The sequence below is a fragment of the Lagopus muta genome, chromosome 15 (genome assembly GCF_023343835.1).
Source record: "Lagopus muta isolate bLagMut1 chromosome 15, bLagMut1 primary, whole genome shotgun sequence".
Lineage (NCBI taxonomy): Eukaryota > Metazoa > Chordata > Aves > Galliformes > Phasianidae > Lagopus > Lagopus muta.
Genome location: NC_064447.1, coordinates 9,705,609 through 9,731,745, shown reverse-complemented (window position 1 = coordinate 9,731,745; position 26,137 = coordinate 9,705,609). Strand labels below are relative to the sequence as shown.

Below are 26,137 nucleotides of genomic sequence, written 5' to 3'. Positions count from 1 at the left end.
TCTCTGCCACTGAGCACAGTGAAGCTGTTACTTGACAGGTGACACCTCCATGCTTAGTGGTAGCACGTGTCTCCAGCCCATTGCTCCACATATCAATCATCACAATGGTCTGCGCTGCTATTTGCATCCAGTTTGATTTATAACCCACTGAAGTCAAGGGAAAGACCTGCCTTCAATTTTAGTGATTGTAGATAAGCTCCTAATTTCACGCTTTGTCCGAGGAGCAGATAAAATGGATCTGAGAATCGTTTTTCCCTTTGAAAATTAATCTTCTTTAAACTACTTCAAGATGCAGAATTATTTCTAAAATGCCCCATAATAGAAGTAACTGGTGTACTTGAAATAAATGGATTTTACAGTAATCAGATTCGTCAGCCTGGCTTTTTATCCTGTTTATTGCCCTGTGAACTCCTCCATCACAAACAGCAGCTCGTACAAATACCAAAATAAGTCACTGTCAGCAAGCTCAGAGGACCTGAAAGATTTGCTGTAATCATACAGCTGGCGCTCAGCAGCACCTGAAAAATCACAGTGCCTTCCGTGTGTTTATCTGATTCAATTACAAGGTGCTCTGAGGAACTGAAAACACTTTCCAAACACACTCATGCAAGAGTGCCAGGATGCTCAGTGTTCCCCAGCCTGTGGTCCCAGCTCTCTCATCTGCGGGGTATGGTGGCTCCATGGAGATGGGATGGATCCCACATCTGCCAGGAATCCTATAGCAGCACTTGAATGGATTTATTAAAAGTAAGCATATAATTAACAGATCTTCACTGCAAAATGTGGTTTGCTAAGAGGCACAACGTGTCTGGAAGAATCTGTGTCCAAATATCCTATCTTGATCATTTTCCAAGGGACAGAATGGGAGTGAGCCGCCAAGCAGCCATCTTGACATCTGGGGAAGGAGGCAATGTTGGGCTCATGCTTTTCGGGCTGAATTCAATCTCCACTGTGAAACAGAAGTGATTTTCTAGGGAAATACAATTTAATCTCAATACAGAGTGTAAACTACACCAAAATCAGAAAGTTTTGTGACTGTATTTCACAAAAAAAAGAAGTTGAGATACTTTATTAATTACCTCTTGGGTGCAGGGTGGGAGATCTCTCGGAAATCCTGAAAGCTCCTTGGGGAAATAGGAGATGTGCATTTCTTTCCACTCTGCTGGAGATACATGCTTACACTGCGACTGAGGTTTACACCTGGAAGATGACAACATAGGTCAAAACAGGCTCTGCAGAACAGCTATAACCTTCACTAGGGGTGTGCACACTTCAGCTTAGTCTCTTTCTCTTCTTTCTGACTCATCCCAACACAGGGTATGGCTTTGGACCATGCTCTGTCTTTGCACAGGATCTACAGCACAGAGTCCATCTGTTTTTCACACCATCCTCCTGAAAATGTCACTGAAAGTTTATTTTTCCTCACCTGCCTTTTTTTTTTTTTAAATTTACTTTTTATTTAATGCATCTATGTTATCGTATCCATTGAGGAAGAAGAAGTAATATCACATGATAGGTGTGCTAACGAACAACTGGAATTCATCAAGTGGACAGCAATACATTTAGCAAGCATGTTTGTGAACAACCCAGAGATTGAAGCATGTTTGCCGAAAAGATCTATTGAACAACTAGGAACAAACAAATTAATAAAAATCTAAACCCAGACCTCGCATGTTAATGATGGAAGGAAAAGCTGTAAGCCCATCAATAAGCCATTAAACACGATGACATGGACTCATTCCCAGCATCTCAGCTGGCCTCTCTGCTGCTCGTGCTCTCACTCTGAGGTGGTGCATGTGGGATATCGTTGTCTTACCCCAGGGATCCCAGAGCCCTGCTACCTTGCACTGCTGCACATCAGGATGCCTTCCCCTGGCATTGCTTGCAAAGGAAGGCACTGAAATATCCTCTCCTCTTCCATCCTGGAAGGAATATTTTTATTATTATTATGATTGTTTTGAGATGAAGTGGTTTCATCTCATGCACCAATATTTCAGGGAACCAGAAAGTTGCATGCAGCATTGCTTTAGAGCCTCAACATTTGTGTGTGCAATTTCTTTTGCTTCAGAATGAGAAGAAAACGGAGGGAGAATTTCCTGCATGAGTGAATCCAGCTCACAGCCAAGTCCTAAGCATGCGGGCAGATACAAGGAGATTTGGAGAGGCTTTGACATTCTCATAACAAGAGCAGTATAAATCCCTAAAGATGACTGATTTCAGGAAAAGAATTCAAAGTATCCACTGGTGTGAATCCATCTGCTGTAATAGAGATTTTCTTCACTTAATAGCATGACCCAAAATGGCACCAGTCTGCACTCAGCATCCTGTGCAACAGAGATACAAAAAACCAAGAACTTCTTCCCAGTGTTGGCAAAAGGCTGACTGCTCTAATGAGGTGAGATTCTGTATTCTCCAGGGCAACCAAGAAATTATGTTTAATTACAAGAAGAAAGCATCTCTGCTCGTTGAATACAGTGCATCGCAAATGGGAATGATTCACTTTACTCGACTGACCTGAGTACAGAGCAGGGCAACCCAAGCTGTTATCCCAAGGCTGTTATTTCAAGCCAGAGGATAGAAATCCTCATTCATCCTAAGGCAGGTACCAACTACATGCCTCATCTGCAAACAAAACCATTTGCAAAGGGGTCAGACTACAAAAACAACATGAAAGGGGCTCTAATTCTCTTTCCAGGAAGGCCAGCGATGTTCATTGACCGAGACAAAAATTTAGAAGATGATACACTTCGTAGTAACTTCTGGTTTTCTCCTTTTCAGACATTCTCAGAAATGTCACAGAGACTCTTCAGAGCACATAGCAGTGAATGGTGCTCAATTTGCAATGCCTGGACAAGTGCTCCCTACCCCTAAACCAAGTGAAGGAGTTTTGACCCCAGCTCTGCCAGGGGACCACATCACCCTGGGCACAGCCTTCTTCCACAGTAACTGTGTTCTGGTTTCTTGTTCTGAATAAATGCACCCCTACATCAGGGCACTGCAGCACGTTACTGTAAATCCTCAGTGCCCATTCTTCAGTGGTACATGGGGAGGATGTCATGCTGGGAGCATTAAGCTGCTGAATTGCATGCCTGTGTCACGGAAAGGAAAGAAAATAGAATTGACAGCAGATCTGCTCTTCGTTGAAGCAATGAGGTTGCCCTAATTAGGGCTAATTGCAGCTTTCCATCACGTTAAATTGCTATGCAGAATGATTCAAGTTAGTCCATCAGCAAGTTGCACTGTCTCTCTCCCTTCTCCCTACCCGGAATGTTAGATGACACATGTTTTTTAATGTGTACAAAATGCAGAAAGCACTGCTCATGGGCAGTGGCAAAGACAGGACACACTGCGGTCTGGAATGGACAGCAGCTCATTAGGAGCTGGTTACGGGTGCAGACAGCTCCATTAGTGCTCAGCTGAGCTGCAGCATGCCTGGGAGGGAAGCAGAGCCCTGCAGGCTGGTGAGGGAAGAGTTTGGGGCAGGAGAAAGCAGTGCTGGCTCACCAGGACTTGGGGCTGGGGGAGTGCTGCTGTACAGCCTGCATCTCTCAGGTATTCATGGTAAGTATGTCTGCTTTTCAAGAGAATTGGGGTTTTGCTGAAACACATCAACATCTGAAACCTTCCTACCTTTTTTTTCCCAGAAGCACAGTGCTTTCCCAGGCTTCCTCGTGCAGAACAGAAAGGATGAGTCACTCTTCCATCATCCTCCAAAACTTCTCAGGAAGAGCTGACAACACCCCGCTGCTGGACACAGCAAAAGAAATTCCACCCACAGTCCATTTCCAGCTAGTTCTGACTAACACATACATGGCTAACAGGGGGACCTGAATATGCAAGGCCACAGAGCATCAAAGCACAGTTATTTATAAGACACTATCTTTTCTAGGCATGCAGACAATGTAATTTAAGACCAGGCAAACATCTGTTGGCAATTGCTGCTCATGGCCTGGGTCTGTTCTGGCTCAGCTCCACATGATACTCCTGGCAGGAACTTTCTCCTCTTTGCTCCTCTTTCCCATCAGCACTCATCATCCTGAGACAAGAACACAGCCTAATTATAGGTGTCAGCAAGAAGAGTTGTAGGCTTTGCTTTCTGGCAGGATGGCCAGCTTTGCCTTTGTCCTGTGCATTTGGTCTGTAGCCAAAAGTGAAATCAAGACAGAGAGACGTGATTTTTATTTAACAATGGATGATGTAGGTTCAGTACAAATGCATTTTGCCATGATTGCTCTCTTAATTTGTGATGGCTGTGCAGCAATAGGATTTTAAAATGCCCAGGCAGACCATGGGAGGCCTTCAGACTGCAATAACACCAGTGACTGCTGTCAGCAGCTTTGCTCTTATGCTACTGCCAAGGAGAAAATGAAATCAACCCCTACAATTGTTGCATTGACTCCATGTTAACCTTGCCACTCCCATAAACATTTTGTGGGACTGATTTCCTTTCAAAGACCAGCTTGTCAGTATTAAGACACCTGATTTAAACTCTTTGCTTTGCTTATTCTCAGTCCCCCAGCTATTAGTAGCCTCTCTCGATAGCCTTTGGAAATGAAAGAGCCCCAATTCCAGGCATTTCTTTGCCAAAAATTCAACTGATTCTACAAGTTGCTTATTCAGTTCGCTGCCTGCCATGTGGGGATTAACATCTCAGGTGGCTTTTTGTGTTCATGGAGGTGAGTGCAGAGGTGGATATGAGGTTGGACAGATTTTCATTCTGACAACACTGAGCCCCGGCCCATTTAGAAAAACAATTCCCAGACTCACACCCAACAGATCTATTAGCCCAACAGATCTGGTACAAGAGGCCCCAGTTCAGTCAGATTTGACCTCTGAGCATTTGTACTGTGGGCACTAAAAGTGCTGCTTGAGTGAGGTTTTTCTTGGAAAAAAAGTAGTGCAGATTCTTCTGAACAAGGAAAAAGAGGTTCAGATGGTGAACATACACGTGTCACCTTCACTTTGAAGTGTCCTTGATGCTCTCTGTCCCCTCACACCTTGGATAGCACTGAAATTGCTTCTATTGTGCGTGGAAGCTGTTCCAAGCCTCAGACAACAGCCACTTTTGGAACCATAGTGTTGAGATGGCACTTGATGATGGATGGGATCTGTGCAGGGCACACTGGGAAGGGCACCAGGAATACCATTGTTACTGAGAGGATGCATTGCCTGCCTTCATTGCAAAGGTTTGACTGCAAATTTGTCCTCCTAAGGAGGGTCAGCAGTGGCAGCAAGTCCTTGACCTGGTGATGACAGCCCCCATGGGGTGCAGCAGAGGGAGGTGTGGGCAGATCCTAAGATTTATTCCCAGGACTGCTACTGCCATGCTGCACAGATGGGAAGAAATCGTTTAACCTCTCTTCCTTCACTCTGCTGTTGTAAAATGATTACCCTCAGACTGATGCTGTAGGAGTAGTCTCAGGTGTCATGATGTGGTCAAGAAAAAGTGCACTCGGATGCTAAAAATACTTCTGATATGTGTCAATGTCAAGCTTTCCTGCAGATTTCTGCTAGATTCCGTCCTTCCTCCTCTTTTTGCTTAGAAATAGACAGAAAAAGGATGCTCTTGGTGTAATGCAATGGAAAGCACAGCAATGACATAAGAGTAGCAAGGTCCTAGGCTGCAGCAAGTAAGAATTTGCTCAAATACAACAGCCACAGAAATAAAGGGAAGAAGCTGCTTACCTTCAGAAGGCCTCAGGTACGCAGGGATCTCCAGCAAAATACTCTCACCTCCATTGTCAACACTTAAATGAGGTCTGGGAAAGAGCTTCCTCTCCACCTTCCAATCAATCAGGTACATCTCATACACCTGAGCTCCCCTGGGTTGGCCCTGCCTTACCACCAGGTGCTCAATTACTCTTTCAGATCATGACTTAGCATTTCTGCTATGTTTTGGCTGTTGCTGGCTATAGATACAAGGTGCTGTGCTGCAAAGCACGCCTATGTGTGGCTGTTTCTGGAGCTGCCCATCTGAGCCCATTCCTCCAGAATTTCTTCACTGTATCTGCCTGAATACAAGACACAAATCAGCACAATAAGCAGCAGTCTCCTAAGTTATACTGGACCAACCGAAATCACCACTCCCTGCCACCAAAAGCACGTGCCTTGGTGTCTGATGCATTCATGGCTTAACCAACAATGTGGCTGTGGAGGTGTATCAAGCTATCGGTGGAAGTGCTCCTGCCTTGGCTGGTAGGAAGGGCTGACAGAATGAACCCAAATGTCAGGGAGAAGAATTCAGGCCTGCATGCTTTGCTCTGCGCTCATTGTGAGGCAGGAGCATGCAAAGGTTACTGCAGTGAAACAAACACACTTGGGGACATCGTGCTTTGCTCAGGCTTTTCCTGCACACACTCCTGCCCTGACTCTCTGCAGGCTTTTCTTTTGCTGTTTTCTTCAGTGTCAACATACTCAAAGCAAGGACTTTCTTCTTGGTGTTTACAGCAACTCAGAAGTGGAAATGAGCAAAAGTTTAGGATGAAAGCTGTTCATAAGGCACGTTTTAAATTTTTTAATTTAACTATCTAATGACCTAATTTCTGATTTCTTCACCCAGATGTACATTTTTTGTTCCCACTTTTAAATGACAGTTCTTACAAAACTCACAGTCTGGGCGTCCTTTAAATATTAATAGCAAAACACCTCAACACAAGAAATGAAAAACTACTCTCAGAGGAATAGAAGGGACCATTTTAGTTCATGGATATCTCAGCCGGCTTCTCCTCACTGCTTCTGCTCCTGCCATCAGAAATTCAAAATGCACCAAATTCTACACAAATTGAGCACAGACATTCCGAGACCAGTGGATGCTCTCATCCTGTGTGGGAGAGAGTAGCACAGCCCAGCAAGCCAACAAGTAAACACCATTTTAAAGGTGAAAAGTAGCGATTCCAAAACAAATCCAGGAAGAAAACACTGTTCCATCATTTCCACTCTGTTGTCCACAGCCTGTCTCAGTCTCTGGAGTTTTAACTTCTTAAAGATTATCCTGAGGACATGCACACAAGCTCTGTGGAAAATAGCAATTATTATGTGCTATGGGGCTCTACCCATCATTACTTCCATATAAGTAGGCATGGTAAAGCTATTTCATTCAGCCTAGCAAATTAAATGAGCCCAGTTGCTGGAACGCAGAGTGGTGGTGTGATGAATGACATACCGGGTGAACCCTACCAAGGGATTAAAGCAAACTTCCAAGTCATTTACAAAAAGGTAGAGCACCATTTATTTGCTTGGCACCATATAATTACAAGTAATCTAAAAACTGGAAGGGAAATTAAAGTGAAAAATCAAAACTCTCTTTTGTTCTGGAAACAAAACAACAAAGAGAAATATTTCCCTTCTCTGCTCATTTTGGTTTCTGTACAAAAACAGTCAGTGTGACAAACCTATCTGAACACTGAACACTGGTGCTACATCAGGGACTCTCCCCTGGTCCGGAGTATTTGTGTTTGGATCTGTCACCAGTCTGGGTCATTAAATAACACATCTCTACCCGCACACTTCATTTGCTCACCCAGTTTCCTTAACTGCCTCTGAAAGTGGGGTGGAACAGCTTGTGGTGCTGCCAGGGGTGGTATTCTGCACACAGTGATAAACCCCCCGCCTTCCAGAAAACAGATTGAGTTTAATGCCAAGAGTCCAAGCAGGGTGGGAGGTGGAGTGTCTTAATAAGATCAGGGCTCATTGCCTAATTTTACTGTAAAAAATGAGCTTGAGGAGAAATTTCACAAAACAATGTGTGCCACTTTTCTTGTTACATGGTGTAGAAGTTCCATGGTGTGTGCACAGATCTGAAGAAACGCTTCCCACCATTGGGCAGAAGCTGTGAGAGCTGTTCCAAAAGCTTTGCTGGTGTCCCCAAGGGGAGGCCCCAAGGGTTGAGCAGCATTCCCAACACACATCTAAATCCTAGAAGATCAGCTAATGCTAATCATACCAAACCTATTGACTGAAATGAATTTTTGCCCTAAGTCCCGTCTCAGAGGTCATTCAGCCAAACAAAGCTGCTCTTTATGCAACAGGAAGACCGATGCAAGGGAAGATGGATATGTTATTTATGACCACTGCAAAGTTCCATTTCTATTTAACAAAGGCTTAACTCAAAATTGAGATTCAAATCTTTCAGGATTTCCTCAGTCAGACTTCAGAACAGGGCCTGAAGCACCTACAAGTCTGACAGCTTGCAGATGAGCTTTAATGATCAATGTCGCAGCTTGGAGCGGCTGTAGTGAATTTTAAGTGTTGCTTGGATATGCAGCAGCTTCCCAGCAAGACCCAGTTCACGGTGACCAGCCCTCGTTAGGCCGCACATCGTTACCACTGAGCTTGGACAGTGCGCTGCAGGCCTGCTTCCAGCCTTGCCATGTCAGCCCCGCTTAGCATCACTTTCATTTGTTAATTAAAAGGCTGTGAGTGGTGTTTGGCTGAAGACTGTGTACCAGAACTGAGTAAACTCAAACCAAGGCCAGCAATGGTGTCTGTGGGTTCCTTCCCTGTTGGCTGGTCTCGCTGCCCTCCATTAGCTCTTCATTAGAGACCATCAGCAGTGCTGGTGCTTGGGCAGCCTTGTGTAAGGCTAATTAAACAGCATGCCTCCAGCTTCCCATTGGCAAACACCGCTCTGTGAGAGCAGGGAAAGCCTCCCATGTACCCCTGACACCTTTTCTAATTGTAATTTCTTCTCATGCACAAAGCTTTCAGTTCCTCTCAGAAGCAGGCTCTGCCTGTAAATATTTTCTCCCTCTGTTGTGAAATCACTGCTTTCAGACTATTCAGCAACTTGTTCTTAAGCAGTCCCCAATTATCATTCACATGCTGATGTTTAAGTTCCAATTTACTCATAATTATTTTTGGCTTTGTGCAATTGGCCGCTTAAAAGCACCACGCATTCATGCACACATACATATGTACTTTATCCTATTAAATCCTATTGTCAGTTGGGGATTACTACTATATTAGAAGCTCTGAGAACTCTTCTCTGGCTGACATGGCAGTGCACACAGAGCTGCTCTTCACTTTTTCCACTTGCTGTTGGAGTTTGGCACAGTGGAGGCATTAATCCCAGCCCTGCACACAGCCTGCTGCTCCCCTCATGCAGTGCTGAACACATTTCAGGAGTGCCAGAGGGCTGCTGTGTTCCAGCATCACCCCCCAAGCAGAATGCTGGGAGGAACCTGAGTTTAATATTTAATGTTTCCATAGGAATCAGCTGTGTGTGCCTGCCACGTGATGCAGACGTTGTCATGGCACAGAGCCCCAGCCTTGGGAGGGAGGAAAGAAAGCAAACAGATGTCCCTCTCACCAAGTTCAGTGCTATGGAAAAATCCATACGAAACATGCCTTCTTATTTAGGGAGCTGGAGACAAGTCAAGAACTTGAGCCATTATATAGAAAAATTGAAAAAAATGTGCCTCCGCTTGCAGCACTTCTAGCACACCTCCTCAGGCATCTCCAGCATTCAGGTGGTACTTGGAACAAAGGTTCTCAGTGCACGTCCCTAACCACAAACAAAGTAATTAGAAAGAAAAATTAATTTCCTATAGGCCAGACCCATTTTGGCATGCCAATGCTGCAAAGAAAAGCATGGCTTTGCCAGCCAATCATTTGTGACCCTTACATTCTCCATGGGTATGTGCATTTCCTATCTGAGTACGGTTTAATCTTTTTGCCATGCTCTCTAGCAAGGTGCAGGCAGACGAATCGATGAGCCTTGACCTTCACACTGACTTTCTTAGTAATTTGCTGCAAAACTGGTTAGTTCTGTTTCCTTGCTCCCTGCACGGACAAAAGCCAAGCTTTATAAATCATGTGTGTAAACAGAAATATCCTCCTTCCTTGAATACGATTACTATTTAGAAAGAGGAGGTTGTCATTTTACGAGGCAGAGAACCTGTTTAATCTGGAGAGACTGGCTCTGATGCCAGACGCCGTTACCATAACAGTTTATGTCTGTCCTGAGTTTCAGAGTGAAAATTAAAATATCTCATATAAGCTGGTTTTGTACAGTTTTTTGTACAGTTTTTGCCCAGCTAAGGTCGTTTTCAGAGCCCCAAACACTCGTTCTGCTGGGTGACATCTAGGAGTTATTTTTGTACGCATGCAAATAAGCCATGTGGTGCTTCTACAATGACACAGTATGTAAATGTAGAATATTTGTTTCTGGAGCCCAGATGATTTTGTGGGACCAAGCAAGAAGGGAGAAGTCAGCAACAGCTGCCAGAAGTGGGGGGGCTGCAGGGGTTGCCAACACAGCCAAGTGGAGAACCAAGCTCCTTCCAGGGTTAATTTCAGACTCTGTTACTATGAGAAAAATAGGGAAAATCAACCTTTGTACTACAGTTACCAATTCACCACAAGAAAAAATAATAAACAAAATAAATAGAAAAGCAAGCTTTTGGTTGGCATACATGGGGCAAAGTTATTTCTTTTCTTAGAGGTTCTTTAAGGTCCCTCCTAAAAATGAGTGAGTAAAAGTTTTCTTTCCCTGGCTGCTTTTGAAAGGCTGCAGCCGCATGCTCCCCTCTGAGTGACCATTCCCCATTGGATTGTGCTGGGCACAGCCTGCTCCTGCAGGGAGGGATGGTGATAGGGATGGAGTTGATGGCAACAGGGACGGGGATGGAGCTGAGGACAGGGATGGAGCTGGGGAAGTGGATGAGGACAAGGATGGGATGGAGATGGGAATGGGGACAGAGAAGGACAAGAGCAGGAGGTGCTCCAAGAAGGCTGGAGCAGCTCGGCACTGGAGGTGACTCATGGAGAGCTGGACACTGCTTGGGTTCACACTGGGACAGCAGCAAACCTCAGTTATTTCTCTGATGAAGCCTCTGAGCACGGCGCTAGTGTGTAGCTCTTCCCCGCGGTACAGCGTCAGCCCTCTCCCCCCAGCAACCTTTGGTCCTCCTCGTTGTCTCTCTGGATGCAGATTTGTGAATTAAAAGAAAACTCGTGTTGCAGTCTGTTTTAATCACCTGTTAGTTTTATCTCCCACCGCCGATATGAAAACTTTCCCGACATAAGTCATCTGCAAACAATTTCTGTTCTCCATTACATAATCCAGATCCACCCTACATCTTTAAATGTTATCATGGCCTTTACAAAAAATAATAATTCTGCAAGGATGTCCAAAACCCCTTTTCCAGCATGTCTGTTTCCCTGCCTCTGACCACAGCTCTGAGCTACTGGGGAAAGGCAATGTGCCAAAAAGAAGCATAAGCTGGTCAGTGTGTAGGGTAAAGCCTCCACGGTGAGAGGGGTCCAAGTGTTGCAGTCTGGCCAGGACTGCGGGGGGGGGTGGGAGGGGGGATATTTAAAGCACTGAGCTGTGACCTGAAGCAGGGAAGGGTACTGAGAGAGGACAAAATACACCTTTTCTCTCCTGATGTTCACAGAGTGATCAAAGGTGCTACTTTTCTTCTGAAGCTTTAGTGCGGGAATGATGGTGGAGCTTGCATTATTTTTTGCTCTCACATTTTTTTCTGGCTTTAAATAAAGCCACAAATGTGTGCTAGCTTTCCTTCCTTTCTCATTCCTAGGATGCTGGCACTCGTTGCATTCCAGCACGGGTGGTTTGGCATCAGGCTTTATCCCCCAGACCTTTAAGAAAGGGAGGGAAACCAGCATACTTTTGCACTGGGAAGGTGCTGCTGCCACACATCACCTTCTTGAGATGATCCCTAAATCTGCTTCTCTGGAAAAGAGCTGCATAAAAACCTGAGCTTTCACTGTGTATTTTTCATTCTCCTTTCTACTGCCCAAAATGATGCTGAAATCTCCCAAAGAAAAATTATTTCCATGTGATCCCAGCACTTTCTCCTTTGGCTGGAACATTGAACGTGGTTTTGGGTCTGTGGTTTTTTTTTCTTTTTTTTTTTTTTTTTTTCCCTTATTCACAAACTTTTTTGGTTTTCATTTCCATCATTGTGTGAGGCACTGTGCAAGCAGACAGACTGGCTGAGCATTGTAGGGAAACCATAGTAGGACAAAAGCACAGAAACTCAGCACAAGTTGATGCAAGCAAAGAACCAAGAAAAAAAAAAATAGCTTTTGCAAACAACCTCGCTGCTGGATTTCATAAGGAGCAGGACGAACTTTCAGTGTTTCATTTGGACTCCAGCTAGGAAGCTGCAGCAGCTGCTTAGGACTGAAGAACCTGAATGAACGGCAGCTTTCATATTATGCATTCTGCTAAGCAACAGCAAGGAAAGTAAGAGACAGGGTTTTGAGTCACAAGGTAAGTTAAACGGGTCTGAATAAGTTGGGAGAAAAATACTATTGCTATGGGGAACAAAGCATTCCCACCCTGCAGAAGCAGGTTGCGTGGGGTGAGTCATAGCAAAAGGTGGTCTCTGCCCACACTGCTTCCTCTCTTTTGCTTCACCACAGCAGGAGAAAGAAGCACAAGGTCAGGTTACTGCTGCACCAGCTGCAGTTTGTTTCTGCTAATGTTGCTTGCTTCCACACCCACCCTCAGCTGCAGCACCACTGAGCAGCACATGGTCTGGTTGTGCTCAGGATGGGGCTGCAGCTGGGGCAGGATGGAGCAAAACCATGCCCAAGAATGTGCCTTTCAGCTATGATAGGTGAAGGATTCTTGGTGCCATTCACCTCACCAGTGCTCTTTGCTCCATGGGAGAAGCTGCCCTGCGAATGATTTCACTGCAAGTGGGCTGGTGTGGCGGCAGCATGGGGTTGAATCGCTGTCTAGGCTTGCATTGGGATGGGTGTTTGCTTAGGAGCCAGAAAAAATCCTTTTGCTGCCTCGTTGTGATGTGCAATAGCTGCCTGTAGTGTGAAGATGCTGGTGCCCATGTGTACCCATCCATTTCCACACAGGCACACCTTATTCCTACAGGGTGCTTTGCAGGGCACCCACGTTAAATCCATGGAATACCCTGGGCCTGGGTGAGTGCAGCAACAGGAGAAGGGCTTTGCTTGGGATCCTCACCTCTTCCTATGCGCATGGGTGGGATGTGCATGTGGCATCATGGTCGTCTTGCAGGGATGCTGCTGCACATCATTGGGATTGATCCAATCCCTGGGCAGGGGTATCAGGGACTTCATCCGTACACCAAAATTCATCCAAAAATAGAACTACCCAGAAAATCTAGAAACTGACCAGCATCCCAGCAGCCATTACAAACTGTGGATACGATAACATTCCTGGGCCTCTCAGTGGCCAGATCCTGGCTGTGCCTCCATTCCCAGCCAGCTCACAAGGATTGAGATGTCCCCAGCATTGCTTCCAACCCTTCTTCACCTCAGTGCAATGTATAAACACTGCAGACAAGAGGGCGTTAACAAGGTCATCTGCAAACCAGTGGAAACTTTTAAACCATGCTGCTCTTCAGGATCCAAATATTCTCATCTGCAAGACTTGAAGTCGCTCCATGGCTGCACATGGGCTGCTGATGTCCAGTTTGAGGGGCACCTCTGCAGCACTGAGTTGGAGCAGAACTGCCCCATGCTCAGCACTGACTCTCCTCCATAGTCTTGGACTCATGAAAAAATTTTAGATCCTCCTGGGGAAAAGCAAAAAACAAAAAATCTCAAACAAATAGTTTCCAAGAGGAACTCCAGCATCCAGACAGCAGCGGCCTCAGCACTGCTTTGTTTCCTGCTTCTTAGCAATGCTAGGAAGGCTGGAGCAACAAGGAGCTCAGGGTATGCAAGGAGACAAAAGGTAAAAAAGCAGAAGCTGAATGATTTCTGTCTCTGGAATAGTGCCAAGGTCCGAAGCTGACACATCCATGTGTTTTCCATCCCTGCAGCACAAGCAGGGTTTTAATCTTAACCGCCCTCATGGTTTTTTTGGCTCACATTTATCACTAATTAAAATGGGCAGTGGCTGGTGTTGTCCTGCGTACAGTGAATTCAGAGCAAAGACAGTCATAGATTGCTTTTCCAAGTGAAGCCATAGCAATAACAGGAAGTAAAACGTTAGCAAAAATTTAAAGCACAACTCCAAGATCCAAGAATGATTTCTGCCTCATGAACTCTTCCTGCTTGCAGTGCCTGAGCTCAGCACAGCGATGGCTGGGATTTAATTCCAAGTGCCCCTGCAAGGTAAGGACATAACATACCCACACTCCTGCCAGTGAAAGCAGGGCCCTATAGCAGGTTAATGAAGATCTGTACTGCTAGCCTGTGATAGGAGAAGCCCAGCAGATCCCATAGGAGCTGCTTGCAGAGCTGAAGGCTACCCATCATGGTTTGTACTCTGCTGACCCCACATTGCTAATACGGGGCAGTTCGCTTTGGTTCAGCCCCCAGATGAATTTGCTTTGTTTCCTTTTGTTTTTCTCCACGTACAGAGCAAGTAAGCTATTTTTGCAGTTATTATGGGATTTTTTTTTGTCCTTGTTGTTGCCCAGATGTGGTGCTTTATATGGAAGTGTTAAAATTCTTCAGGAATACACTGTCATTAAAAAGCTTTGCATGAGCAAATGCATCTCATACGTAAGCTACTACTTTGAGCTGCAAGATTAAACTCAATCATGAACCAAGAAATCAATCAAGGTGCTCTCAGTGCCAAGCAAATATATTTAAATAAGTTGCATACAGGTAGAAAACATCACCTCATTTAACTCCCAGAATAGAAACAAATGTTTTTTGTCCTTCCCTCACAAATGTTTGTGGCATCCCTAAAGTTCTGGAAGAAATTTGCTTTTTTCAGCAGGGAGACATCAGGAATTACAGGTGTTGCAGGAAAACCAGTAGTTTTGAGACATAGATAAAATGCCCATTGGTTTATATTTTGTACTGTAAACTGGTCCATCTTCTCAAATTCAGAGAAGGGACAAAAAAAACAAAACCAAAAAAGACAGTCTTATAAACCTTATCTAAAGTATAGTTCCAGCCAAAGAAACCCTCTAGTACATTCAAACAGCCCTCCAACAGCAGTATATATTCTAACATTATGATGAACTCAACCAACCATCGGCCACTGTCAGCGTGAAAATGCCATGAAATTAACTGCTTTTGTCAGACTTCAATGTCTCATTTCATGATTCCTAAATCTTCGTTATTTGCCAAAATATTGCTAAATACTGCTACACCCATTTAATGTAGAGAGAATTTCTTCTTCCTTCGTATCTTGGTCGGTTCTGGCCTGGAGCTGCTGGTTGTGTGGCGTTCTGTAGCTATGGCATGGGGAGGTTTGGAAGCATTTTGGGGAGAGTAAGCTCATTTATCTTAGCATTATGTGTTACACCTGAACCAGCTGAATGCCTGGCCTCACAACGAGCTTCCTACTCCCCAAGCATTCTGCAGGAAGCACAGGAAACATCCAAATAATTCACATTTTTCTGAATGTCACCACAAGATTTGCAACGGAAACGTTTCACTCATTTATCTATCAACTGTTAGAATATGAACTCAAGCTCAAAGAAGAGCCAAAGAAGCTGAAGTGGAGAAATGGTTTTGGGAAAGGAAAGGCTGAGAACCTCCTTTTCTGTCCAGGTGAAACATTTACAGACCCCAAAGTTTCCAAAGCCAGCAGAAGATTTTTCCCTGGAGCAGAGCAGTGCTGAGCTCCTTGTTCACTGCCTCCTGGAAGGGATAAATGTCAAATCTACCATCACCACATTTGACAAAAAGCTTCTCCTCCAAAATTTTGCCCAAATCATTTCTTTTCTTCAGATTGACATGGTCTTGTTATATGGAAATCCTTAGTAGTTTATTTCCTTTCCTGTTGCACACTTCATTCCTCTGGTTTAAAGTTGGATGCCTTTCAACCTGAACCCCATACCACTGGATTCCTCTTTCAGTCTTCTCAGACTCCCCTCTCTCCATTTCATTCCTGTTTTACTTCTCCTCTCCTTCCCTGACTGTTACAAGCAAACTGTAAAACTGAAGCTGTTTATTTGCATACATCACCAAAGCTTCAACTAATCAAATACTTTGCAACTAGGTACATGTTTCTGTATTCAGTAGGGAGGACAGTGATACATACATGCACACAAAAAAAAATTAGGTTGGCCCCAAATGCACATCTGACCAAGATTCAGCTGCTTGGGAATATAAAACCATGAAGGAAAATGTGTGTGATGCCTGGGTGTCAGATCAGGATGCCCTGAATTGACTGGATTTGTGCCTGGTTGGCTTCATTTTCCAAATGCAATTTCTCGCCAACAACTTGAGTAATTGTTCTTCATGAATCATGCAAACGGACACAATTTCCTCAATGGGTGCTTGGATTATAGTAGTGTAAAAGGTGCATAACCTGAACACTGATTTTTCACCCCGACTTCTCTTCCTTGAGCCACGTCTAAAAATAGGAACAACATTCATCTTAAAGAGAATAATGGCCTATAAAAATGTAGAAGTAATTTCTTCATATTTATGAAGCCTTTGCCTGCCACCCATTATGAATGCCCCTCGTAATGAATGCTCTTTCTCCTTCATGAAGGTATTATGAGCAATTATGTCCTCCAATTTTAATGTTCAGCTAATGTAATCAAATGCCTTAGAATTTATCCCCAGGGTATTGACTATCTACAGTCCCAAGGACTAAATAGCTTTTAGTCCCATGGAGGATATGTTGGCCCCAGTTGTCTGGGTCTCTGAGTGAATATGTGGTCTTCCTTAGACCATTACATATACACATATATGTATGCACAAGCTTTAATCACTGCAAAGGAGACCCCAGAAACATTACTTGGACCCCAAACACTCTCTGTAGTTCAAGCTTTTTGTTCTGGTCACGTACAGGCTGCTTATTTATGATATGCTGTCCATTTAGGCGCACATTGCATTTCTGGTCCTGGTTGGCAGCACAAAGACGGCTTAAGGACTGAATGAAAATTAAAAAGGACTTAATGAAAATGAGAATTCAGGCCCTGAGCACTGATATAGAGGAACATTAATCCCTCAGACTTGTACCTAGAATAAGGTACAATTACAACTAGAAAGATCATTTCAAGTTATGACAGGTTTGATGAAAGAACTTTCACTGCTGTCAGGAGCAAAGTTATTATATCGCTGCTAATAAGTATTCATCTAGTTTCCAGGGAGCTGGATTACACCAAGTAATAAAAGGTGTGAATGACAGCTCTTTTGGGGCAGGTAAGAACTGGAAGAAAACGTCTCCCAACAATGACTATACAATCCAAGTACCTTGCTCCAAACTAATCTTTTTTCTTCTTTTCCCATACTTTCTTGACTAATCCATAGCGTACCCAGTGAAGCCTTTGTGTATCTCATGGGTAAATACCTTCTCTCCCTCTGCAAAATGGTCATTTTTCCATTTCTGAAAGCAAGGATTTCTAGGCATTGCCATCCCCACCTATTCCAGGAATTAGAGCTGGTAGAAGAGGAGCTCTTCTAGCTGTTCCCAGCCTGAGGTCAGCAAAAGTCCATCTCACTAATTGGACTTTGGATAAGGTCCAAAAAGGCATAATTTCAAATCCTGCCTACTATGAAACACCGCCACAATGAGCAGAATGACACTAATTACGCATGTTATGAGGAGGCACTTGCCTGCCACCATCTCCATTCCCTCCTTAGATGGAGGGTAGAGGGGCGCTCAAAACAAAAACTCACTCACCAGTCACCACCAGAAACGTTTTTGGGGCTTGCCAATACCAGCTGAAAAAGCAGTAGATGTTCTCACCCTACTGTTTGTGGAAAACCAGCCCCAGTTTGGTCCATGCCTGCTGCAGATATTTGACTCTCTGTTCTGCACACTGGAAAATAAAAATAGGAAACGTACAGAGGAATTATGCTAAGAAAAGCAAATGGACACAGTCAAAGCCACAAACCACTTGGCAAGGTCATGGCAGAAAGATCACCAGCAAAAGGTTAAGAAACCATCTAAAAAGAGAAATGCTTTTACTTTTTAAGTTCATTTTTCCACCAGCGCTTTCCTTTAAAAAAAAAAAAAATAAAAAAAAAATTGGTCAGACATTCCTATGAAGTTTCATTCTCTGCATCTGATTTTTCATTTTTTCGGGACGGCAAAACATGAAACAGTTACTGAGAGCCACTTTTTACCCAGAACCTCCTGCAAGGGCAGCTCCAACCTCAGCCAGACAGCAACAGCACCGTGAGCAGAGCTTGCTACACCTTTAAGGACCACGGCCTTCTCTTCTAATCTCAAAATGCTTTTTTCTTTCCTGCTTTTATGTGTAGTCTCTTGAAAGATTTTTCAACCATAAGTAATGCATAATGAGGATTGCCTTTTCCGTTGCTTGTAAACAGTACCCTGTGGGTAACCCTTCCTACCTGGAGTCTCCTAGTGCCACTACAAGATAAGCTAATAATTAATCAGAAAAGCACCTTGCGGCAACATTAGCAGATGGCCCATCAGCTGCTCTGATCCGAATCACCATGTTAATCGTTTGTTCTTTGCCCGCTCCAGCTGTCTCAGATGAAGATGAGCGCTGTGTTCCTCCTGCTCCTGGTGTCCATCCCCAGCTCCACAGCAGTGCAGGACCTGCCGAGGCGGGAGCCACGGCGCCTGTCGTGTGTGCGATGCTGCGGACCCTCAGAGCAGCCCGTCTCCATCGTCTCCTCACGATACACGAGGATGAGCAGTGATCCTGCTTCCTCGGTACCCAAAGTGCAGCCAACCATAGACATCACCATCCTCAAAGGTGGGTAGAGGTGACCAAGGCCATAACATCCTTCCTCCATCTTGCTTGCACATCTTTATCTGACAGACTGTGCTCTTTCCTACACCACAAAACTCATCTGATTTATTTACCCAAGGGGTGTCACGGCACAGGCTGTGTGCGCACAAATAAGAAGTGGCAATAAGCTCTAATCCATCAGAAAATGGAGTCAGTGAGAACTCAAGTTACATCGTACTAAAAAACAGATACAAATGTCATCCAAAAAATTGTTCCTCAGAATAAGAAATGAAGAACAATTAGAAATTCTCACTGACTTTTTCCATTTCATATGCTTTGTCTTACAAAGTAAGACCTTAATAATTAAACACATAATATAGGAGATATGTCAGGGATTGCTATGCATAGAGACACGCAGACCAGACAAAGCCTCTCCAAGGCCCAAATCAGACTTAAGCCAAATCTTTAGCCAAACCTTTGTTGCTCTAAGCTGTGCATGGAGGGGCTGTGCATTCAGCTGGATCTGTGTAAGTAATCTGGTCAGGTAATGGAGTTTCACTACTTCAATATTTTGTGCATCAGCACTGTGAACTCAGGAAGACCAAGCTTTCACCTGGCATGCTTCTGAGAATAAAGAGGCTGATGGTGTCTGGCATCTTCTGTTTTATGTTTACAGGTGAGAAGGGGGAAATGGGAGAAAAAGGGTACCCTGGAGCAGCTGGGAAGGAAGGAGAGAGAGGGCTACGTGGTTTCAATGGACGAAAGGGCCAGAAAGGCCAGCCTGGCCCCCAAGGCCATTCATGCAAGCAGCTCTATGCTGCCTTCTCAGTGGGTCGCAGAAAGCCCTTGCATAGCTCAGACTACTTCCAGCACGTCATTTTCGACACCGAGTTTGTGAACCTCTACAAGCATTTCAACATGTTCTCAGGGAAGTTCTTCTGCTACGTGCCAGGAATCTACTACTTCAGCCTCAATGTCCACACTTGGAACTTCAAGGAGACCTATCTGCACCTGATGAAGAACGAGGAGGAGATGGTGATCCTCTATGCCCAGCCCAGTGACCGGAGCATCATGCAGAGCCAGAGCCTGATGCTGGACCTGCAGGAGGGAGACGAGGTCTGGGTGAGGATGTTTAAGCGGGAGAGAGAAAACGCCATCTATAGTGAGGAGTCTGATGTTTACATCATCTTCAATGGCCATTTAATCAAGCCAGCTGTAGAGTAGTTATTCCTCAGCTTCAGGCTTCAAAAGCTTCAGAGCTTTTGGTAGGGGTTTCTCTGATGCATTAGTGTCTTCCCTTTTAGAAATGCACATCCAGCTCTGCTTGGAAGGACTGCAGGAGGCAGCCTCCTGGTGGCTTTGTGTCCATGCCAGGAACACCTGTGAATGGAGGTGATGGGGCTTCAAGGTGCTCCAAGCTATGACCAGTAAAGGCTTTAACCCTCAGCCTGCACTGGAAACAAAGCACAGAATGTCCCAGTTCTGCAGCCCCATACGGATCCCCAAGAACATCCCTGAAGAGTCTCCAAGTTGGTAGCAACAAAATTAATCTCTGCTTTTCCTTAGAAAAGACAGGATTGTATCGACTGGAAGGCATTTGGACTGACTAGCCCAAAAAGATGTTTTGATGGGTCATCAAATACCTGTTGTCCAGGTGCTAATTAAGGAACATATCTACCATGCTTAACAGTGCACAGTATTGCTAACAAAGCCCCCTTTCTGCCAGCACCCACACCAGGCCTGCTCCACTCAGGTGGGCAAGAACACACCATGTTAGTATTCTGCACAATACAATTACCTTGAGTTACATTTCTGTTCCATTTCATACAGTAATACATTCTGAGAGCAAAATGCTAGAATTACATAAATAGCAGCATATTGACCCAGAAAACTTTCCCAAAAGCATAGTTTTAAGTACAGCTGCAGCCAGATGCCACAACTTTGCTAGACTGCTGTATTGCTAGCAAAACTTCTTGCATAACACCAGGGTACCATGAGCATTTCCATTTCTAAGGAAAACAGTGGGCACTGCCTAGGATCCTATTTGTGAGTGCTCACTGCCAAGCTGGAGTCATCAAGACATGAGCATGGCATTAATTACTGTCTTCCAGCACTCACACCTCTGGTAACTGGAAGAGAAAAGCAGGAGGAAGAAAGGTGCTTCACTGCCAGCAGTGATATTACAGGGAATTTGGTCTCACGTCAAAATAGAGAGGTGCATGCAGCAGCAAGAAACCTCATTTTCCTCTGGTTCCTCCATGCCCACCCCCTCCTGTTTGCACCTTGAGTCGTTTGTATTTAGGATACATGAAGACAAATTGCTTCACTGCTGTGCCTCACCTACCCACACCTGTTCAGAAAAGTAGCTGAAATAAACAGATTGCTTTGAGTGCACTGGTTTTGTTTATTTCCATATGCTTTTCACAGCACAGGGCTAAAAGCACCAACTGAACGTCCAGTTCTGCACTTTCACTTAAGCACCAAAGGATTCCAGAAACTAGACTGAAACCAATTCTCCTCGGCTGGTCAGAAGGTGCTCCCAGCTGAGTATCAGGATGCAGAAGTTAAATGAATACCAATTTTTTCTGGGGTCTCAGTTTTAGCAAAGATAGAAATTTTTAAGTAGCATATCTGCAAGTAAATGTGCGATGAAAAATGGTTTGTCAGCCTTGAAAGATCACATCTGCTCCCACTTCCAGCACAGCCTGCTCAACCCTTAGTAGGAAAAGTGGGAAAGTTGCAGGGCTTTAAAATCTCTCCCAAGGGTGTCTCATGCAGACCCCCCATGCCCTCTTGTCAGGCATCCCAGCTGCCACAGACAGCCTCTCGTCTTTTTTTCCTCCCCCTACTCCTTCCAAAAAAAGCTTCCTAATCAGCAGCTTCCATTAGGGTGATGGTAAAAGCCCTAATGGTTGCATTGCTTGTTTGCAGCACGCCATTTAGTGCTGAGAGCACTGACAGAGAGGTACCAGCCCTGAGCAAACACGTGCTAGCAGAAGCCTTCCTACTGCACTCAGTGAAGGCATTTGCTTTCCCCCCAATCATTGCCACCTTTCCCCCTTTGTCCCTCCTCCTGCACCACTCCCCTCCTCGACTTTGCAGCTGCAGAAACTACCCAACAGGGCTGTCTAACATTCCCTGCACATCGAGTGGCTCTGTGCACCTCCAGTGCACCCCATCCACTGTTTGCTGTGCTGACTTTAATTAAAAAGAAATAAATAAAAATCCAGCCTTCTTAAAATGTCACAACCAACTGGAGTTATTGACAGCACCTAATCCAGCACTGGGAAAAACACCCCTGGAGCACGCTTACGTTCAATGCACACTGATTGGGGAAAAGTTGTTTTCTACCAGGAAGGAAGCAAAAAAATCCATATATCAGTATCTCTGTACATGTGCCTCTCCATAACACTCAGAGAAGCTCTGATAGGACACATTCAAAATGCCCTTGACTGATATGCCAGCACCATAATCAGGCAAGTCATTAAAGCCACGTTGGTTGCTGGTGCAGAATAGCCTTGCAAATAATGAAAAAGGTTATTGGTTTGCACACATTATTCAAATTACTCATTCTTATTATCGCTGAACTTGTAGTCTCAGCCTGCCAAGATCTTTGGAGGGGGAAAAAAAAAAAAAAAGGAAATACCTGAAAAAGAGAGATGTAGAAAAACATCCCTGTGAATATTCAGAATACATCCCTCCATTTTTCAACTTCAAGGGCTGGGAAAAACATACCCCTTTAGAGCAGCTTAATGAGCCAAATCCAAAGCACAAATATTTTAGAACTGCTCATCAGCATACAGGCAGCCTGCCAGAGCCTCTTTGTAGGAATGGAATTTAAATCCTTCCAACAATCCACAACAATTTGACAAAAAAGCTTTTCCTGTTCTCATTTGAAGAGGGAAAAAAAAAAGAGTTGAGTGCTCAAAACAAAACGATAAGGAAATAGAGCAATTTCTGTTTGATCTTTAATTTTCCTTAAATTTCACCCTTGGAAATAAGCATCAGGAATTGGTCAGACCTTCTGTTTGTTTGGTTTTTACATGAAATGAGAAATGACAAAACTGCCTCAGCCACCATCATTAAATTCAGGTATGTTTCACTCAAAGTTCCAGTTCTCATCCCCCAAAAAACTTATGGAAAATGAAGCTGCCATGGCTTCAGCAGAGGGACCTGTGGAAAGCCTGGACAAGAAGCTGTAAGGGCAGAGCTTTCTGCAGCAGCAGATAATGGGCCAGATCAGCTACTCCCAGAAATCTCCTTTTCCTGGTATGGGAAGATGAAAACAGACAAAGACAACATGCTTTTTTGTTTTGTGACCTCAAAGTGGTCCTTTGCACTTCCTGGCCCAGACCTTGGTAACAGCGAGGAGATAAACTCATGTAACATCAGCCTCTCCTTCATGTCCTCAGCATCAGAGCCCCGGAGCAGTACCTCACATGGAGGAGCAAGCTGGGTCAGCATCTCTTCTTCTACTGAGAAGGTGATGAATGGAGAGAGCAAGCAAACGACCTGGGGATGGAACAAGATTTATGGTCAGCATTAGGAATAAACCCGTCAAGGAGACGCAAAGTCTGCAGGTGGCAGCTGCTGCAGGGAAGACAAGTGCTCCATCCCAGGATCTGCTGGGAATGATAAGAACAGCTCTGCCTCAGGACAGAGGAACAAACCAGATTGCTGCTCAGTGTCTCTTTAACCTTCCTCTCCTAGAGATTGAAGTTTCAGCATTTTAGTCTAATGAAACTCCAAAAAAGCCAAAGAAAGTAATTCCTACTAAAAACCCCACAGACAGAAGCTCCAGCTGCAATTCCCAGGGCTATATCTGCCCTATTGAGTGCCAAATTTACCTGATGACTTCTAAACAGACTCATTCTTTACCCTTTGTTACATGACTGCACCAAACGAAGCATCATGCTTGTAGGATTTCTGCAGAGCCCTTGCTCAGCTATGCAATTACTCTATGGTTTGCTTTTGGTACTAACCTCTGCAAGCATAAGGCAGGAAAGAATCCTCACACTCATGGGCTTGACAAAAAATTCTGTTAACTCAAGCACAGAAGTAGCTGAACTCCAACAGAACCTAATCCTCTTTTTGCTATGAGCTGAAAACAGCACAGATATTCCTTACAGCTTCCTTCCCTTCTCTACTTTTCTTTCCCAGCTAAAAGCAGTGTCAGAATGTGGTTCTTGAGCTCTTCTTTCTATTGACACAGCAAATTGCTCAGGATATACCTGAGTCTGCCACAGCAAGCTAAGGGACCACATAAGGCCTGAAGTGGTAAAGGCCAGGGGTTGTTTGGGTTGCTGGGAAAGATGAGTTCTGTGGTGTGGATTTAATGAACGAGGTGTTAGGAAGAAGTGGCAGGTGAGAGCTTTGCTTTAGCATTTAGTAGATATTTAGGTATGATATTACTTTATGTCATAGCTTGTTGTACAGAGCTCTGAGTGCACTCATGTCCCTGTGATGAGCTGCACCAGGGCTCTGCTTGGTTCTGCTGCTCTCCCACGGACCCTCCAGGAACTCTTGGCTTTTTAAGGAATTTGGTGCCTTCTGGTGCAGCCTCCAAATAACCCTCAGAAATACTCTCTAGAAAGAACTATTGAAGAGTTCATAGTCCTGGCTGTGATAAACAGCTGGTATCTGGCTAAATAGCTTACAGTGCTATTAGTGCTCGTTACACCTGGCAGAGCTCTTGGCTGGGCTAGAGCTTGGTGCTCTCAATGCCAAGTGGCAGCAAAGAAACCAAAACCTCTGTGTAATTCCAGGTTTTTCTCCTATTTATTCCTATTACGCATGCTTTGCTTCTAGTTAAATCCTGCTGTTCTGTGCTGTTGCTCTCATCTAAGTTGATTAAACTGCTGAAGCGGTTCATTGACTGAGACTATTTCAGTGAGCTGCAAAGCAGACATCGTCTTATTTAAGACACCTCTTCTTATTTCTGTCTTCTATTTGTCAATGAATAGAGCAGCAAGTGAAGATTAGCTTTTTCACATTCCTGTAGGCTCAGCAGCAGGTGCGAATCCGTGATGTAAGGAGCAGGAAAAACAGGTGAGGGGAGAGCTTAGGAGAGCTGACTCAGTGCCCTGAGCTCACTGCTGAAGCAGTTTCACTCCTGCCAAGCTCCTGCATGGGCAGGGCTCATTTCTGGTGCTCCCACAGTGAGCTTGAGCTGTCCTGCAGAGAGGATGTGCTGCTCCTGCTGCTGCTCCCTGCTGTATGGCAAGTCTCTGAGCTGGACTTGGGATCATGGAGCCTTTGCTCTGTGCTGAAGCCTTTCAACTGTGCTCTTTGAAGGTAGCCCAGTTCCCTAGTTTGATTTCAGCCAGCAGCAATAAGCCATTCCCCAGTAACTGAATGATCAGTACTCTCTTCCACCTCAGTGAAGGCTGAGCTGCTGTGTATCAGGCTTCTTCCAGACAAGCAAGAGCAGAAAATCCCTATTCTACTGACTTGTTTCCAATGCAAGTTCCTCTGAACTCCAGCTCTCTGCATGTGTTTTCTCCTGTAAGTATTCGGGATGGGACCAGGCAGCACCTCCATGCTGCACCTCTGTTGGACTGCTGTGTTGAGCCTGTTACAAGCCTGACCCAGCACTGGGCAGCTTACCATGAGGCTGCTGCATGCTTTACAGTCTGACTACCCTCCTCATCTCTTTTATCAACAGAGTCTTAAAACCAACGATCAAACACAAATTAAAACTTGAACGCTGCTTCTTGAGTACATCCGAGGATGCGCGAGGACACTGGGAGCAGCTGTGAGCTGCGGGTGTGCAGCATCGCTGCCACGTGGGGCTCAAACCCACTCCTACAGACAGGTACTGCCTTGCTGCAGCGCTCCGTGTCACAGCACTGCTGTCAGCCTGAATATCCCCCTGTGGTTCTTCTTACAGCCTGGTTTGGGGCGAGGAGAATTTCGGGTGAGTTCTCATCTCACCTGGCTTTCTAGAAGGATCCCTTTGTATCAGGGTAAGAACAAAAGGAAGCTCTGCTTTCGGCAAGAGGGTTTCTTCCTCTCTCTAACTTTTTGTTTTACAACAGGAACAGCCAGATAACATCGACGCAGATAAGGCAACCAGGCAACAAATAAAGCTAATGGGTTGTGTTTAGATGAGTTGAATGGAACTTAATGATTTTACTAAGAACCTATTCACTTACTAAGATTTAAAGTAGCAGATAAAATACAGCGGATAAAAGATGAAAGTGTTAAAACAAATAGAAACCACTTTGCCAGGGAGCAATAGGGAGTTAAAAGGCCTTTGGCTTAGGCGTGCTCCACAGCCCTTGGTCCCTACCTCGCCCTTCATCCCAGCTGTGAGGGCTGGGGACTCTCATCCTGCACCTGTCCATGCACCATCCCTGTCCCTGCCAAGAGCTGGTGATGCCTTTCCTCTCCTGCACACCCATTTGCCTCTCATGTTAGTTTTCAGTGGCAACGCTCCAAGCAGCAGCACCTGGAAGCTGTGAACCCATGTTCTTTTTGTGTTGTTTCTTTGGTGGTTCATGCTACCTGCTTTTGTGTTGCTTTTTTTTTTTTTTTTCTCCTTTCTTTTTTTATTCTTTACA

At 44.7% G+C, this 26,137-nt stretch overlaps 1 protein-coding gene and 1 long non-coding RNA gene across 4 annotated transcripts; one reads left to right on the top strand and one right to left on the bottom strand.

Annotated features, from left to right (window-relative positions):
- Positions 1 to 377: 377 nt before the first annotated feature.
- Positions 378 to 5,731, bottom strand: LOC125700702 (uncharacterized). Of its 2 annotated transcripts, none has more exons than XR_007380025.1 (5): positions 5,686 to 5,731; positions 3,631 to 3,747; positions 1,817 to 1,922; positions 1,080 to 1,200; positions 378 to 970 (listed from the first exon to the last, which is right to left on the bottom strand). It is a non-coding gene; the product is annotated as an uncharacterized LOC125700702 (long non-coding RNA). The 2 variants fall into 2 exon arrangements; XR_007380026.1 differs by having other exon boundaries at positions 3,631 to 3,744; positions 5,686 to 5,719.
- Positions 5,732 to 11,899: 6,168 nt separating this feature from the next.
- On the top strand, positions 11,900 to 21,165 carry C1QTNF8 (C1q and TNF related 8). Of its 2 annotated transcripts, none has more exons than XM_048962253.1 (3): positions 11,900 to 12,238; positions 18,365 to 18,599; positions 19,252 to 21,165. In XM_048962253.1, exons 2-3 carry the CDS (start codon positions 18,374 to 18,376, stop codon positions 19,797 to 19,799), a joined length of 774 nt encoding a protein of 257 aa, XP_048818210.1. In that variant the 5' UTR covers positions 11,900 to 12,238; positions 18,365 to 18,373; the 3' UTR covers positions 19,800 to 21,165. The 2 variants fall into 2 exon arrangements, with proteins under 2 accessions (XP_048818210.1, XP_048818209.1); XM_048962252.1 differs by lacking the exon at positions 11,900 to 12,238 and adding an exon at positions 13,968 to 14,070.
- The last annotated feature ends 4,972 nt before the right edge of the window (positions 21,166 to 26,137 follow it).